General features: G+C 48.3%; 1 protein-coding gene across 1 annotated transcript; it reads left to right on the top strand.

Annotated features, from left to right (window-relative positions):
* The first annotated feature begins 3,125 nt into the window (after positions 1 to 3,125).
* LOC114686929 (retinol dehydrogenase 7-like) lies at positions 3,126 to 8,584 on the top strand. The gene is made up of 4 exons (XM_028861616.2): positions 3,126 to 3,587; positions 5,575 to 5,830; positions 7,156 to 7,319; positions 7,870 to 8,584. Exons 1-4 carry the CDS (start codon positions 3,275 to 3,277, stop codon positions 8,085 to 8,087), a joined length of 951 nt encoding a protein of 316 aa, XP_028717449.1. The 5' UTR covers positions 3,126 to 3,274; the 3' UTR covers positions 8,088 to 8,584.
* Positions 8,585 to 17,832: the final 9,248 nt, after the last annotated feature.

Raw genomic sequence — 17,832 nt, 5'->3', positions numbered from 1 at the left:
TTAGTAGACAACTAAGTCAGCAGAATATAAAGACCAGAGAATCTGTAGGCAAGGTACTTTCATAACTGACCAAGGAGTGAACTCAATCAATGGGAAAACAATTTATTTAATTGTATAAATCTACACATAAAATAAAATTGATCCTTTTAGCCATATTTAAATCAGGGCCCTAGGGTTTTGAGGTACCCTTGGCTACTCAGAACTTTTAGGGTCCCTTTGTCCTTATTGCTTTGATTAGCAACTATTTCTGGAGCAGTAGAAAGATAAGATGCTGGAATAGGGATAGGGTGTGTTGGAGTGATTTTTCTACTGCTGCAATAAAACTCCATGAACAAAATAAATGACAAAAGGAAGCACCTAACTGGGTTTGGGTTCCAACGGGTCAATGGTGGCAGAGCAAAGGCCTGGAGGCAGGGAGCTGGAGGAGCTGGGAGCTCACATCTCAAGGAAGCAGGGAACAGAGCTGAGGGAGTCTTTTGTAACCTCAAAGCCAGCTCCTGGTGACACACTTCTTCCAACAAGACCACTCCCCACAATTATTCCCAAACATTCTTCAGTCCCAGGATCTAGCATTCAAATGTCTGTGTTTATTGAGGAGCAGGGTGAGGTGGGGGCGGGGCAGTAGCAGGTGAGGATGAGAAACAAGAGTGGGAGCAGCTACTTACCCACCTTGAAAGAAGAGTAACCCAGCTCCAGGTCCCAGTTCACTCCTGCTGATGAGCAAAGCTGTCCTTAGGTAGAGCTATAGTCTGTCCCACCGTCCTCCCCTCTCTGGTTGGGGCAGACACACACTTGAGCTCTTGTATACAGGCTACCTGCTTCTATGGCATGACTTACCCTTTAGAGAATTGATGCCTGAAGGCATTTGGAAGCTGCTCGGAGCCATGAAACTTTGTCTTCCTCTCTCTCCCAACTCTTCTAGCTCCCTGCTCTTCTTGGTTCGTCTCCTGTGAGACATGGTGTCCTCTGCTTTGCTGTAGAGTCTGCAAGGGGCAGTTCCATGGGATCCAGACTCTAGCCCTGCATTAGGACCCTTGGGGGGAAACTCCTTAGTGCACATGTAACACACGCTGGGCAGCGCCTATGGGGTGTGTTCTCTTATGGACCTCTGTGTCTGGATTAGTTTCAGGGAAACCTGTTGACTTTGTGGTCCTTGTTCCCATGAGAGGCCACTGTTTTCAGACCCTTAGTGACTGAGGGGCCTTGATTCTATGTGTATGGCCACACAAGGAAGGCCTAAAAAATGGAGGAGATAGGGCAAAATGATGGGCTCCCCCTGCTTTCTAGAACTAGTGAGTCCTAGGGACTGAGGCTCAGACATGAGATGCTATGAGACCTCACAAAGAAAGGCAGACAGATGAAGTTTGTGTAGAGTATACACTGCATTGGGGCATTTCTTGACATCAATCTGACCCTTGAAAGTGACAAGATTATTTTTGATTTATGCAAGTTGAGTTAAAAATTGGTGAAAATCATAAATAAGGAGGAATGTGTCTGTATTTTTGCTTGAAGGTACCTGGTGTATTTTGAGCTGGAATCAGAGATTCAGTCAGGCATTGTCCCTAGAGCCAGGGACCAGATGCAAAGCTCCAAGCATCTCTAGATATTTTGTGTAAGTAAGGTTTGGTGGGAAATTACACAAGAAATCCTGGTTCAGGTTAGTCTGGGTCGTTCATGGTGGTTACAACTCAAGATAACTACACGTATGTCCAGTTGAATCCATACAACAAGAGAAAGATGTCTGTCCTCAGCAGTCTTCTGTCGCTGTGCTGAAACACCATGGCTGAACGCAACATGGGGAGGAAAGAGTTTATTTCACCTTCCTGTTGGCAGGCTGCATAAAGGGAGGCCAGGGCCGGGCGGTGGTGGCTCACGCCTTTAATCCCAGCACTCGGGAGGCAGAGCCAGGCGGATCTCTGTGAGTTCGAGGCCAGCCTGGACTACCAAGTGAGTCCCAGGAAAGGCACAAAGCTACACAGAGAAACCTTGTCTCGAACCCCCCCCCCCAAAAAAAAAGGGAGGCCAGGGCAGGAACCCCAGGCAGGAACCTGGAGCCCTGAACTGTAGCAGAAAGCGGGGTTTGCTCCTCTTGGCTAACTCAGCCCACATTTTTATACTGCCCAGGACCACCTGTCCAGGGGTGACCCTGCCCATAGGGGATTGGACCTTCCTTTCTCAATTAACGATCAAGAAGATGCCACCCCAGACTTGCTTTATGGGCAATCCCACAGGAGCATTTTGTCAGTTGAGGGTCTTCGATTCTGGCTTGTGTCCGTTGACAAAATAAAAACAAAGAAACGGGGCCTGGAGAGACGGCTTAGAGGTTGAGAGCACTCGCTGCCGCCCTTCCAGAGGTCCTGAGTTCAATTCCCAGCACCCACATGGTGGCTCACAACCACCTGTAATGAGATCTGGCGCCCTCTTCTGGCCTGCAGGCATATATGCAGGCAGAACACTGTATACACAATAAATAAATAAATCTTTTTAAAAATATATAAAAAAAAAATAAAATAAAATAAAAGCCAAGAATTGACAACAACAAAACTAACGAGGATGGCTTCTTGAGAAGGTAAAAGTTGTTTCTTCCTCCACATCAGCTCTGGGAGTCATGTGTCTGGGGTCCCAGCCACCATTACCTTGTTTTCCTTCCAGGACAGCTTCCTGTTTGTAGCTGGCCCCTCCTCCTTCCCAGGCAGCTGCTGTACCAGGAAGTCACCAGCCGGCCCTGTCCTCTCTTTAGTGTCTCCTGGACAAGGAGAGCAGCTTTGTTTTCTGAGGAGAGATTCTGGCTGAGGAACCTGGGGAGGACACCTGAGCTCAGGGCAGGATCTTCACATAAACATGTCCTTAGTCCAAGGGCAGGTTGGCCATAACACCTAACTGTGTTCACAAAGCCCTGGGTGGGTGTGGGGCACTGGAGTGTGTCTTCACAAGGGGAGCCTGGGACTTGACTGTAGTGAGCATGTGTGTGGAAACATTCGTGTATTCCCACATGAGCAAAAGCAAAGATCCTAAGAGAAAGGAGGTGTGTTGGTAACAATAAGCTGCGTTTGCTTTGGCAGCAAGTAAGGGCACTGGATATCAGAAGACCAAAAGCAGTTCAAAGAGCAGAGGTCAGGCAGGAATTAAATATTCCAGAGAACCGTGATCAGAAAGGAAAGTGTGGCTTCCATGATAGAAGGCTGCAGTACTCCATGCCTAGTTCTCCTGTGCGAGTTGATGTCAGGCTCATTTTGACTCAGTAACTTTGCTCTCCACTTGTCTTCTGCAAGCCATGTGGCTCTACCTGGCGGTTCTCCTGGGCCTGTGGAACCTCCTGCGCTTGTTCAGGGAGAGGAAGGTGGTGAGCCATCTCCAAGACAAGTATGTCTTCATCACGGGCTGTGACTCGGGATTTGGGAACCTACTGGCCAGACAGCTGGACAGGAGAGGCATGAGGGTGCTGGCTGCATGTCTGACAGAAAATGGAGCTGAGGAGCTGAGGAGCAAGACATCAGACAGGCTGGAGACGGTGATCCTCAATGTCACCAAGACAGAGAGTGTTGTGGCAGCCACTCAGTGGGTGAAGGAGCGTGTTGGGAACAGAGGTACCATTGAGATTCCTGTGTGTGTCTTGGTTTGTGTCTCTGTGTGAAGGAGTCTCCCCTTCATATTCCCTGGAAAGATTCCTGAAGGGGATTGGGGGACTTGAAGTACCAGCAGCCTCCTGCCCTCCCCTGAACATCACCTGATGTTTCTCCAGCCCCTACCTGCTGTCTCCCAAGCTCTCTGGTCTTGGTAAGAAGGTGCTCTGGGGAGGATTCACCTCATCACCTTCCTGTCTGTGCTCTGTCATCTTTTCTGTGCAGAAAACCTAGACTGCTGGATGCTGGGTGCCAGCTTAGAGCAGGGTCCCTTTCCGGAGGAGAGGATGGACTTGGCCCTGGGCTGTGTGCGCAGGGTATCTGGGGCCGTGCTGGAATGGTTCTACTTGTCACCTGCCATCCTCTATGGAGGGAGACAAGATGGTTCCTGTGTGCAGAGCAGGCCATGACAAGCTTAAGGACTGACTTGGGAAACTACATACTAGGAAGGGGATTGCTTTTGTGGTTTGTTTTGTTTTTCCAGACAGGGTCTCTCTGTGCAGCCCTGGCTGTCCTGAAACTTGCTCTATAGACCAGGCTGGCCTTGAACTCAGAGATCCCCCCTGCATCTGTCTCCCAAGCCCTAGGATTAAAGGCGTATGGCACCACTGCTGGTGCTCTTCTTTTCTATACTAGTAGCAAGAAAAAAACAGTGCAAATTTAATTTGAATATTGGGATCCTTGGCACATATTTTTCCTTTCTTACTTACTTTCTATTATTATTATTATTATTATTATTATTATTATTATTATTATTATTTGTAAAAGGGTCTTGCTTGCATGTGCCATCATACCCAGCTTGTTTCCTACATTTATGTTTTGCCATAAGCACTGTCTTGGCAACCTATTTATTTCAATTATCAGCATGCATGAATGTGCTGAGATCCTAGAAATAAAATACCTGGATTAAACAATCACCTCCAGAAGGGCAACACATGGTTCTGAGCTGAGGTGTCTGACTTATGGAGCCAGATCGAAACATGATATGGTTTTTTCCTTAAAATCAGCTAGTCCCCAGTTCTCTGTGCATGGAGGTTAGCAGTGCTGATGTGCTGTTTTGTTGTACAGCTGATGGTACATCTTGCAGAGTGGTTACTGAAGATCCATCAACGAGGGCCCAAAAAGGATGAGTGAGGGTGGTCTGTGGGTGGGTGTGAAGAGGGGCACTATTTTCTGGAGCAGATGGTGGAGCTCAGGCCCTGTTGTTTGCAGGAAGTTTTACCTCCTCTTTCAGGCTGGCGTGTGGCAAGAATCCCAGGAAAGTTGCTCAATATGTTTTTAAGGCTTTCTATTTATCCTTTGGTAATTTCATACATCAATACAATGTATTTGTTTTATATCCCACCCAACACCTCGCTCTTCCCTACAGTTCCTCCCTCTCCCTTCTTCCATATCCTCCTCCACAACTTAATAGCTTTTTAAAGTAGAAGACACCAAGTTTGATAAATTGTTCAATATTGACGTTGGACCTGCCAAAGCCGACTTCTTTCCAAGCACACACACAGAGGTTTTCCCAAACCTCCTCCAGCCAGGACTTGTAGTTCATGTTCCTCAAGTTCTTTAGGATCTCAGCTGTGCCTTTTGCCCTTTCTTCCCTGCCATCCCTGTCTTTTCCTCTCCCCCTCACCTGCCAGGTATTGTTAACCTGTGAAACGCAAACACAGTTTCCATGCGGCCAGATGAACAGAGGTATCATGTGTCTTCAGAACCTGTTCTTGCTATTAGCAAATGTGAAGTGGCTGGTGACCGTCAAGAATCAAAAGAAGAGGAAGGTATCCATGCTGTGAGCCATGCCTTCCGGCATGGGTAACCCCAGCCCACAGGCACCATGGTGTTACTTGTATTCTGTTCTCCATCCAATGCCTGTCCAGATGGTCTTACGGACATTACAGTGTAATGTGAATTTTAGTCACAATTAGACCTGTGTAATGTGACTCTCTCTTCTTCCCAGGACTCTGGGGCCTGGTCAACAATGCTGGTATTGCTGTCTTTGCCTTCAATGAGTGGCTGAACAAAGAGGACTTTGCAAAGGTGCTGGATGTGAACCTGTTGGGCATGATCGACGTGACCCTGAACATGCTGCCCTTAGTGAGGAAGGCAAGAGGCCGTGTGGTCAATGTCTCCAGCATTATGGGTCGACTGTCTCTCTTTGGTGGTGGTTATAGCATCTCCAAGTATGGTGTAGAGGCCTTCTCGGACTCCCTCAGGTAATGAAGAGTTGGGGGTCCCATGGGGAACCTTCAGCTGGGTGTTTTCTTGACCACAGCCTCTGAGAACCCCTCATGAAGAGTTTTTTCCTTCTTGTTTGGGGGACTCTGTTACCTTCTCTCTGGAGTGGTGGTCATCTGTTGGGAAGTCCCTCTCCATACCCCTGGTAGATGACCAAGGCCTGGGTTCGTTTAGACTTGTCCTGCCCTGTGCACAGCAGCCAAGTGTCTATGGTTGCACTGGACTTGGCCAACAGTACAGCTCCTCACCCCCTTTGATGCTCAGGTTGGGGATGTCCCGGAGGTGGGTTGAGCATCATATTCAGTTCAACCAGTCCTTATCAAGCTCTTGTGGAGGTCCACAATTCTCATATTCTAGCACCACAATGAGGTTTTGACCCTGATGGGCAAACAGCCCCACAACAACAACCACAACCCCAGCAACTGAGTGAAAGGGGAATGTAAGCAGAAGAGAACTCGGCCAAGACTGAGGGATGTTTAGCGGTAGTGACCACGTTGATCACCAGATTCGCAGAGGGCCCTGCAGCATGGGTCTGAGGTGAATACGACGCCTGGTTACATGGGCTTCCCGGGTAAGAAAATGTTATCAGGCCAGGCCCAGCGTGACGGTTAGCAGAGTGCCTTCAGTGCTGTGCCATCCTGGAGCAAAGGGCAGGTCGGCCCTGGCAGTATGACTGGGCAGACCAGCACAGGGTGACTTTTCGAGAGTCTGAGGGCTCTAGACAGGCATATAAATATGTACATGTATACAGGGACACACACACACACACACACACACACACACACACACACACACACACAGGTCAACCAGCTGAAGCTGGTGCATCACTGTCGCTAACTGGGTTAGATTTCCTGCTAGCTGCAGGGCAAAAAGATCTCAAATTGGAGGACTACAACTGCTTACACAGAAGAGCGCCCTGAAAACGTGTGAAGGAGCCAGGGAGGAACTGGCCTGAGATTCCCCAAGCCAGTAGCAGGTGAAGGCAGGGCCCAGGAATGAGGAGGAGCTGATGGAGGCAAGCCCAGTCAGCACTGTGTGTGCTCTATACGGACAGAAGTCCTACCTGGTGTCATAGGACAGAAATATCTGGATTTAAAGCAGTGAGCTGCATACACTAAATATCTAGAGTGACGTTCCAAAGCACAGAGACAATGTCCTTACCACACACTTCATACCCACACATGCCAGTCCCCAGACTTCTGAATTCTTCTCACCACAGGCCCATGCCGGTATGTTGTATTGTCAAATGTATTATTTTCCTCAGAAGACCTCTGAAGTCTGACCTTGGCCTGCTGTCTTGCAGGAGGGAGCTCTCCTATTTTGGGGTGAAGGTGGCTATTATAGAGCCTGGAGGCTTCAAGACTGCTCTGTCCAGTAACGACAGGGTCTCACCAGCTCTCAAGATGATATTTGACCAGGCCAGCTCGGAAGTCAAAGAGATCTATGGGGAGAAGTTTTTGTCATCCTGTGAGTGACCTATAGGAACCAAAGCAAAGCCTTGTCCTAAATCCTGAGTCTCCTGTGCTTTCTGCCACGGGTACAACCTGGCCCGGGCTAATTTTTCTCAGAGTGGAGATGTTTAGTCTCCTTTCCTTGGGAGCCTATGGGATTCTGGTCACAGAAAGACGTTCTGGCTTCTAGAACATGGGGCTCTGTCTGAGCCCTTCATGATCTCACAGATGAAAATAAAGCCAGGGGTGGGTGGCGGCGTCAGACTGCCACTTTCCATAAGCTTGGGTTTGTTTCCAGTGTTGGGAGAGACCGTCCAGCTACTCAGCCAGAGTTCTCTCAACAGCGACGCAGGTGGCTGAGTGTGTGTGGTTCTTCTTTTAAGCTGAGGTTGTAGTCTTTCCTGAGGAACTAGGGCAGGCTAGGCTTAGTCATGGCTTCTGAGTGTGGGAGGCGTGGCTTCTGAGTGTGGGAGGCATGGATTCTACAGAAAGTTTCCTGGGTTGGTCACAGGTTCCTCGCCTATGTGGAGTGTGTAGTCTACCAGAATAATTTCTCATTCTTACAGACCTGCCAGCAGTGAACTCACTGATGGAGACGTGCTCAGAGGACCTTACTTTGGTGACGGACTGCATGGAACACGCGCTGACTTCCTGTCACCCTCGCACCCGGTACTCGGCTGGCTGGGATGCCAAGCTCGTCTATCTCCCCATGAGCTACCTGCCCACCTTCCTATCAGATGCCATAGTCTACTTGAGCTCTGTAAAACCTGCCCAGGCCCTGTGAAATCTGCACTTGTTTGCAGAACTGGGGAAGTAAGGCGGATGGAGGGAGCCTATGGAACTAGCATGCATTGTTTATCATATTCATTAAAAATAATTTCTGCTTTCATCATGCTCAAGACCAATGAAGTCCAGAGGAAAGAGCCAAAGGATTCTGCCAGGGAATAGGGATACGGAGGTGCTGGCAGTGGATTGTTAAGTTAGGCAACTTCCCAGGGCTCTGAGCATCATGGCCTATTGTGAGAATCCATAGAACTGGGAGAGGTTGTGGACACCTAGGACATGCTTTGCCTCCAGCCCCTTTCCCCAGGAGATGCACGGGCCTGACTACTCACACCATCATGTGATGTGGAAAGAACTCACTTCCCGATCACCGCTGTCCATGGTGTCAAGCCGGAGGGCCACCACCAGCACTCCGTGTCCTAACGCCACATCAGCAGGCCGCGGTTGGGAGATGGCAGTGCTGGTGGTGTGGAATCTGGCCAAGACAGAGAAGCCAGTTTTTGATTTGTCTTGAAGCATGGCTTCCTTTGGATTCCTTTCCTTTTAGGATAAATGTTGGCAAGGTTACTCGTGTCCTGTGGCTTGAACTAGAGCAGCAGTGAGGTGCGGACCACTGGGGGACAGAGTTAACTGAGGGGGCTGTCCTGGGGAGAGCCAGCACACTGTGGTCTCCGCATTGCTGAGCTCCTCACGTCCCGGAGCGGAGCGACCATTGCTTCCCTTTCAGGATTCTTTTAAGCCACCTGACTCACAGGATAAGGCAGAAGAAAGGACATCAAGGAGGTGTCTGGACCCAGGTCCTGCTGTTTCCTCTCACCTTCCCTCTCACAGGTGTTGCTGGAGGGCTTCTCTCCAGGTTCCCCAAGCCCCGCAGTCCCACAATCCACTTATAAAATAATCACTCAGACGCTTATATTACTTATAAACTGTATGGCCGTGGCAGGCTTCTTGTTAACTGTTCTTTTATCTTAAATTAACCCATTTTTATAAATCTATACCTTGCCACGTGGCTGGTGGCTTACCGGCGTCTTTACATGCTGCTTGTCCTGGCGGTGGCTGCAGTGTCTCCCCCCTCAGCCTTCTTCTTCCCAGAATTCTCCTCTCTCCTTGTCCCACCTACTTCCTGCCTGGTCACTGGCCATCAGTGTTTTATTTATATAGAGTGATATCCACAGCACACATGTTCCTCTCACGAGCACCTTCCCTGCAGACTCACTAACTACCCATCGCAGTCCCACTCTGGTGAACGAAATCCTTGTCATTTCTGGGTTCTGGTCTTTTATTTTCTGCTCAACATTGGCTGTTCAAGGTCAGAGACGCTCTTGGGCTAGTCATGGCTGCCCAAGACCCGGCTCTGTGTGTCAGGAGGTTTGTGACGATCCTTTCAAGAGAGGGATGAGCAGAGAAAACATTTGCAGGAAGGCCTGGGCTCAGTCCCAAACTGCCAATGGGAGGAGCCTCCCCAGACATCCCGGTGTCCTCCCTAAGTTATAGAAATGAAGGCCATGGTGCCATTGGTGGACCCAGTTTCATTGAGCAATGACTCCTGTCTCGGGAGAAAACAGAAATTGACATCCCATGTTGCAGCGCTATTCATTCTGTTCACTTTTAACATTTTATTTGTTTTAGTTTTTGAAGCAGAATCTGGGCACATGGCCTTGTATCAATATACAAAAAATCCATATCAATGTAAAATATTGGAGGCTAGTTGTTCAAAAGTAGACTCAACAATCCACCCTTTTATCCCATAATTTCTATATTGTATCCCCTGCTTTTTCCCTTCAGAAAGAGATCCCTGAATCTAATCTCCTTTGTTTAGCTTTCTTTCTGACCAGGACCAATAACAACTTGTAACCAATCCCCCTAAACAATGACAAACATCTATAACCCACCAAATGACATAAAACCACCCACTCCACCACTTGGGAATGTACATGTTGTGTTCTCTATACTGCTTCCTGTTGTCTGGGGGTGCTGGCATCATTTAGGAGACCCTGAGAAAACTGGGGTAATGTTCAAGTCCTGGGAGAGTTAGCTGTTGTCCAGTCTCACTGTGATGGAATAATGTAGGGATTATCTGAAGTCTGGCTGGAGTAGTCTGTGAGACTGGACCATCTCAGCTAGCAGCCTTGAAGCTGTTCTGGATACAGAACTCTGAAGAAACTGCAGCAGATGCACTCTGAGAGGCTGGATCACCTGGTCCCCTTCCTCTGAAAATACACAAATTTTCAAAGGTAACATACATATCTGCATTAACACAAGTATGGACTGTGCATTGTACACAAGCCAGCCAAAGATGATTTTTTTTGTTTTATGTTTTAACAGGTAAAATATACGTCACCTGACTTGTAGTTATTTTAGGTTCAATTCTTTATGTCTGTATCCAGGATTTTCAGGGGTCTTCCCCGATCAAATCTGATCTCTATCAACCTTGAATAAACCCACAGCCCTTTGTTTCCCCAGGAAACAAAACCTCTTCCCCAAAGCAATACATTTTTTGAGTTCCATGTTAAAGGTAAGGCATTCTTGAAGTTTTTAGGCTGGCTCACTTCAGCAGTCCCTTTCACAATCCATGTCTCCCAGCAGCTGTCATTTGCTTATCAGCAATCAAAAAATTCAAAGATAATACACTAACATACAAGATCCAGACTCTCTGTGTATTTCCCTTCTCTACGTGGCTTATCCTTTCTACATTATTTTATTTTCTCTTTAAAGATTTTTATCTTATTATTTATAAACTACTTTTTCCTATGACCCTCTATACCTATTTTCTTTTTTAAGCCTACGCACATTTTTTTAAGCACACTCTAACCCATGTAGAGTTTTTTTTTTTTTTTTTTTTTTTTCCCACCTGGATCTGTCTTTGCTGAGCACCTGCAGCATTCTCCCATCAAATGGGACAAATCTTAAGCTGCTGTATCAGCTGCCATGGGGCTTAGCACGTGGCATTGGCTCATGGTACTGGTGGCTGGCTCCAGCCCACAGCCAGCAGCCAGCAGCTGTGTACCTGTGTGCTGCTGAGCACCAGCTCACCCGAGAGACTGCAGGACTAGGAAGCCACACCCAGCTCCTTGTCCAGAACTTGTCGTAGCTTTCTCAGGCCTTATGTGGCTATACATGGCTGGACACTGGGTGTCATATGTAGCGAATCTTTTTCTGTCCCACCCGCCAGCTCCCAAATAACTACATGGAGATTTATTATTAATTATGAAAGCTCGGCCTATAGCTTAGGCTTGTTTCTAACTAGCTCTTGTAACTTAAATTAACCCATTTCTATTCATCTATGTGCTGCCATGTGGCTCATAGCTTTTACCTCTTGTCCTGAATGTCTTGCTTCCTCTGTGCCCAGCTGATGACTCCTTCTTCTTCCCAGCGTTTTCTCTGCCCCCAACATCCTGCCTAGCTATTGCCCATTTAGCTTCTTATTAAACCAAGCACAGTGACTTATCTTCATACAGTATGAAGGAATATTCTGCAGCATGACCTAGGCTGAGCTTAACATTCTTACCCTCCTGCCTCTGCCTCTGGGTGGCCGGCATTACTGGTATACACCACTACACCCACCTTAGCTTGCTGTTATTTGTTAGGTCTTTAAACTTTCCTCTTCGTGTGTGTGTGTGTGTGTGTGTGTGTGTGTGTGTGTGTGTGTAGAGGGGGGTCATATGTACATGTGTGTGCATGCATGTGAAGGCCAGAGGACAACCTTTGCTGTTATTGCTCTGGTACCATTTACCTGTTTTTGGAGACAGTGCTTCTCATTAGATTAGCACACACCAGTGGAATAAGCTCCCTGGCTAGTCAGCCCGAGGTCCACCAGCCTCCACCTCCCCAGTCAGCCCAGGGTCTGCCAGCCTCCACCTCGCCAGCATGAGATCCAAAGAGCAGGAACAACAGCACACTGAGCTTTTCTCCATGGGTTGTGGACATTGAAGTCAGGTTTTTATGCTTGGGCAGCAAGTAGTTTATTGGCTCAGCCATCCCCCTGCTTCTTCCTCCTCCTCTTCCTCCTCTTCAGCTGCTACAAAAAGCTACCTCGTTGATTCCCTTCGTAGTCGTGGTCCTCTGTGAGGCGTGTACCTTATTAAGCCCAGCTTCTAGACCAGCGGTTCTCAGCCTGTGGGTCATGACTCCTATGGGTGTCAACCAACCCACAGGAGTCACCTAAGACCATTGGAAAACAGAGACATTTACATCACAATTCATAACAGTAGCAAAGTTGCAGTTATGAAGTAGCAATGAGAATAATTTTATGGTTGGCGGTCACCACAACATGAGGAACTGTATTAAAGAGTTGCAGCATTAGGAAGGTTGAGAACCACTGCTCTAGACCTCAGCCCTTAGAGCACAAATGTTCCTTCATTTCTGGGTCCCCAGTTAAGACTGAACAAGGGCTGCATGTGGGCAGGACTGGAAAAGGCTTCCACAGTGGCCTGTTCCCCACCCTTTGCATCACTGATTCTAGACTCCATCCCTCCCCTCCCTGCATGCAGAAGAAAGAGTGGGGTGGGTGGGGATGCCTGGCCTTCACTGGAGAAGTGCTTCTCACCTGGCTGAGCTACACTCCTCTGGAGTCTTGATCCCAGCAGATGGTTCAGCTCAGATTCTGCCTCAGCACTGCAGCGCAGAGATCAGACAGCTGGAGTGTTGAGACCCTCACAAGTTCAGCCCTGGAATGGGACAAGGAGCCCCCTACCCAGGACACTGAAGAGGACCACTGGGCACTGTCAGTTGTTCTGTGCAGGAATCTCAGTGGAAGGATGGATGGACTGGGGGAAGCTCCACAGGACAGGGAGGTGTCTCTGAGGATTTCTCTTCAGCCCTGTGACTCCAGGTGAGGGAGTCACACCCAGACTCCTATTCTCACTGACTTTATCTGGAAATCCAGGGACTGGTCTGGATCCTGCTGTGTTCTAGAAGCCCTTGTCAACAACAGGAGTGTGTGTTGCTGTCAGGGTGAGTAAGAAGAGTCAGCAGGTGTGATGGCTGGTTTTGTGTCAACTTGACACAAGCCAGAGTCATCAGGGAAAAGGGAGCCTCCGCTGAGGAAATGCCTCCTTAAAATCCAGCTGTAAGGCATTTTCTCATTTAGTGATCAATGGGGGAGGGCCCAGCCCATGGTGGGTGGTGCTACCCCTGGGCTGGTGGTCCTGGGTTCTATAAGAAATCAGACTGAGCAAGCCCCAGGGACCAGTAAGCAGCAACCCTCCATGGCCTCTGCATCAGCTCCTGCCTCCAGGTTCCTGCCCTGTTTGAGTTCCTGTCTTGATTTTCTTCAGTGGTGAATAGCAATGTGGAAGTGTGAGCCAAATAAACCCTTTCCTCCCCAGCTTGCTTTATGGTCATAATGTTCTGTCACAGCGATAGAAACCCTGACTAAGACAGTAAGTGTGGGAGTCAGAAAGGACACTGAGTGGATGGACCTAGGGACCTGATGAGTGAAAGAACACCGAGTCACTGAAGAAATGAAGTCTGCCACCTGTCCCAGCTTGAGAGCCCTTGGGTCTTCGGTTAGCTGGATGTGAGCAAGGATAAGAATTCACAGGTCCGGGGAGACCTTGATCTGGAGGAGGTAGGAATGGGGGGTGGGCTGGGGGAAGGGGAGGGGGCAGGAAGGGAGAGAACAAGGGAATCTGTGGCTCTTATGTAGAACTGAATAGTATTGTAAAATAAAAAAAGAAAAAAAAATTAAAAAAAAAGAACAAGCTAAGCAAATAAAAGTACAAAATGTACCATTGAGAAAAGGGGCACCAGGAACTGGAATAGAGCTAAATTATATGTTCGAGGAGATAAACAGATTAAGAAATGAAATAAAGAGAGTGGCGACCTCAGGGCAAGATCCCACCCATCTAAGTTTCCAACCTGTGAAAAGGAATTAAAGAAAAGCTTAGAGCTGGGAGTGGTTGTGTGCACCTTTAATTGGAGCACTCCGAAGGCAGAGGCTGGCAGATCTCTGAGATTGAGGCCAGCCTGGTCGACATAGAAAGTTCAAGGACAGCTAGGCTTAGACACTAAAGGTAACAATCAAAACCAGAAAGCTGGTGAAGATGTAATGGAACAAGGGGACCATGTTCCAGCCCCAGCAAGCAGCAGAACTTGGCAACTTCAGCCACGTGGTCCTGGCTTTAGAGATAAGCATAGAAAAAAACAGCTTATGAAATTTGCCTCCCCACCCCCACCCAGAGACTAAGGAAAACTACTGTGGCCAGGCATGTGTCAGGGGTGTCCCTGATCTGAGACCTAGTAGAGAGTCTATTGCATGAAGCTGTGAAGTTGAAGCCTGGATTGCCTTGGAGAACCCAGGATGTTAGAGATGCCAGAGTTGTGGCGTACCTGCTGAGGAGAGCCACTAAGAGGGAGTGGAACCAGTCTAGGAGAAAGAAGTATGTTGCAGTCAACAAAACTGAAAAGAGTAGGAGTTCTCAAGAGTTTTGACATCCCACATGAAGATTTAGAGTTTGGAGTTTTCCCAGCTGGTTTTTGGTTTTGCTTTGGTCCAGTATTTCCTTACTATGCTCCCTTCCTTACATGTTGGCATGCTAATGTATAGCCTGTGCCATTATATGTTGGAAGTATATGATCTGCTTTTTGATTTTGATTTTTACAGGTGATTACAGTTAATAGATTGCATAAATCTCAAAAGAGACTTTGAAATTTAGACTTTAAAACATTTTTGAGACTGTGATAGACTATGGGGACTTTTAAAGTTGGACTAAATGCATTTTACGTTATGATATTGTTACAAGCTTCTGGGGGCTAGGGAGTAGAATGTGGTAGTTTTAATGTAATTGTCCCCCATAATCTCATGGCACTTTTAAAAGGTGTGACTTTGTTGGAGTGGGTATTGCCTTCTTGGAGGAAGTATGTCACTGTGGGGGTGGGCTTTGATGTTTCCTATGGTCAGACCATAACTTCCAGTGTCTCAGACCATTTCCTGTTGCTTGCAAGATGTAGGACTCTCAGCTCCTTCTCCAGCACCATGTCTGCCTGCACGCTACCATGTCCCACCGTGATGATAATGGACTGAACCTCTGAAACTGTGAGCCAATCTCCTCAATTAAATGCTTTCCTCTATAAGAGTAAAAAAAAGAATTCACAGGTCCTATTGGCTGCTGAGAACTTGCTACCCTCTTTTCTGTCGCTGAAATAAAGCAATGAAGGAGGGTCTCCGCGACCTCTGCAGGAGCGGGAGCCTGAACAGGAGCAAGAGGTAAAGCTAGAGGAGAAGCAAGGGCAAGAAGAGCAGCAGGAGGCTGTTGAGGAGCTGGAACAGGAGGAGGAGGACAGGAGGAGGAGGGGGAACAGGAGGAGGAAAAGAAGGAGAAGCAGGAAGGAGGAGGAGAAGCAGGAGGTGGAGGAGAAGCAGGAGGTAGAGGAGAAGCAGGAAGGAGGAGAAGGAGGAGAAGAAGCAGGAGGTGGAGGAGAAGCAGGACGGAGGAGAAGCAGAAGGAGGAGGAGAAGCAGGAAGGAGGAGAAGGAGGAGAAGAAGCAGGAGGTGGAGGAGAAGCAGGACGGAGGAGAAGCAGAAGGAGGAGGAGAAGCAGGAGGTGGAGGAGAAGCAGGAAGAGCAGGAGGAAGAGGAACAGGAGGAGGAGAAACAGGAGGAGGTGAGGTGAGGCCCCACCTTGGGGACTGAAAACTCCAGCTCCAGGTGGAATCAGCTCCTTGCTGATACCCAGTGCTCAGCCCTCAACGGCAAAGGTGGGCTCTATACGCCACTCTTCCCCTCCCTCTCATCGGGTCGAGCATATGGTTGAGTCTGGGTTCTGCAGAAAACTTCCACGGAGTCCAACTCTTCTTTGAGCATCTTTTGAGCTCAAATAACAAATATTTTGAGCAGAAATAACAAATGTGGACAGTTCAAAGCTGCCCAGAGCTACAGGACCCTGGCTTAGTCTGTTTTCTCCCCCCTAACTTCTTGTGTCTCTTCACTCCCCCACCCAGACTGTTGTGGGAAGGGACATCCTGCACTCACCCTAGAGTGCTCCACGGACAGTCACACAGGATCAGACTCTGCCTCCTTTTTGGGCGTCCTGGAGGATAGTATCTGTCCAGATTGTACACTAAACTGGTAACTTTGCAGCGGGCAGGGCTGAGGGACCTCCCGGTCTGACTGAGATCCAAGACAGCCTCCTATCTTTGCGTCCTTATGAAGTGGGGTCTGTGTGGGGCCTAGGGTCGAGGTGTGTGCCCAGGAGAGAAGCGGGTTGTTCCAGCATTGGCGCTCTGGATCAACTTGATGCAGCTGTAGGAGAAGGTGCTGCAATCTTGGGGGGCAATAAAACCGGTTGGATCCCTGCAATCCAGATCAGGAAGAGGGTTGTATACAAAAATGACTTCATCAGCTCCTCACCATTCCATCACTGGGGTGAGGGTGGGGGTGGGGGGGTGGGCTCATAGGGCCACACCCCTCCCTGAGGAGCCAAAGGTAGTTCATGGTTGTTGAGGGAGGAGAGTCCAATTCTGTGGTAATATATTGTGTACCCTGATAAACTTTACCTAAAGATCAGAGAACAGAACAAGCCACTAGATTAAACATAGAGGCCAGGCAGTGGTGACACATACCTTTAATCTTAGCACTCGGGGAGGCAGAGATCCATTTGGATCTCTGTAAGTTCAAAGGCACCCTGGATTACATGAGATTGACTCAGTCTAAGAGAGAAACAGAGCCAGGCAGTGGTGGCGCACACCTTTAATTCCAGCACCTGAGATCTCGTGTCTTTGCTTGGGAAGCACACACGCCTTTAATCCCAGGGTATGATGGCATGAAGAGACAGGAACTGGAGGCCTTTTCAGGGGCTGAGGAGTCTTAGAGAGGTAAGACATGGCAGTGGCTTGTTCCTTTGTCTCTCTGATCTTTCAGCATTTACCCCAATATCTGGCCCTGTTTTTTGTTGTTGTTTTTTTTAATTAAAAGACCAATTATTAATTTGTGTTACACTGTTTATTCCTCCGTGGTATAATTTGCCCTTGTTCAGGTAAATGGCTCCCTACCATGCTCATGCAGGCAACCCTAAGTGGTTCATTCAGGGGACACAAGAACACACATACAGGAAAGGAAAACAGGCCAAGGCCTTGTTAGAAGACAATGGGGTTCAGTGGGAAGGGGAAGGAGATAATAGGGAGAAGGAGGATCAGAGTATGTATTTTATATATACAGATAGGTATGTATAGACACACATATAATTGTAAAAAATATATAAATTTTTTAAAGTGACTTCATTATAGCTGGCAGTCACCTTGTTTATTTTAACCTGGTATGAAAGAGTCAAACAGGTCCCAGAAGCCAGGGAACTGCAGAGAGGGAGCCCTGGGTGAATGTATACTGCTCACATGGGCACCGCCGTGACAAGGACCTCAGACCCCAGCCAAATTGGCAAAGTCTTTCCCTATCCGGGTCAGGCTCAGAATTGGCAAAGCCTGAGGTTGGGTGTTTTTGGAGGATGGAACAGTCTGGAGAAAAGCAGCCACTGCAGCTTCCTGGAGGTCCCAGCCTGAGACGGCTGCCTTCAGTCCTCCTGCAGACTCGCCAGCCCCTTCCCCTTTGCTGCTCCTGACAGACATGCTGAGGGGGCAGGTCGCAGAGGAAGTAGCTGAGGCTGCATCAGAGCACACGCAGGCCACTGGATGCCAGCTTTTCTGTACATGCGTCTGTGTGTCTGTCCTTTCTACATCCCCTCACTGACCCTAGTCAGGTTCAAGATGCCAAGGCACTCAGGTCATGGCAGGGAACAGTTCCCCAAATTCCA

This window comes from Peromyscus leucopus, chromosome 18, assembly GCF_004664715.2.
Source record: "Peromyscus leucopus breed LL Stock chromosome 18, UCI_PerLeu_2.1, whole genome shotgun sequence".
NCBI lineage: Eukaryota > Metazoa > Chordata > Mammalia > Rodentia > Cricetidae > Peromyscus > Peromyscus leucopus.
The sequence above is the reverse complement of the archived record's forward strand: the minus strand, read 5'-3'. Positions and strand labels throughout refer to the sequence as shown.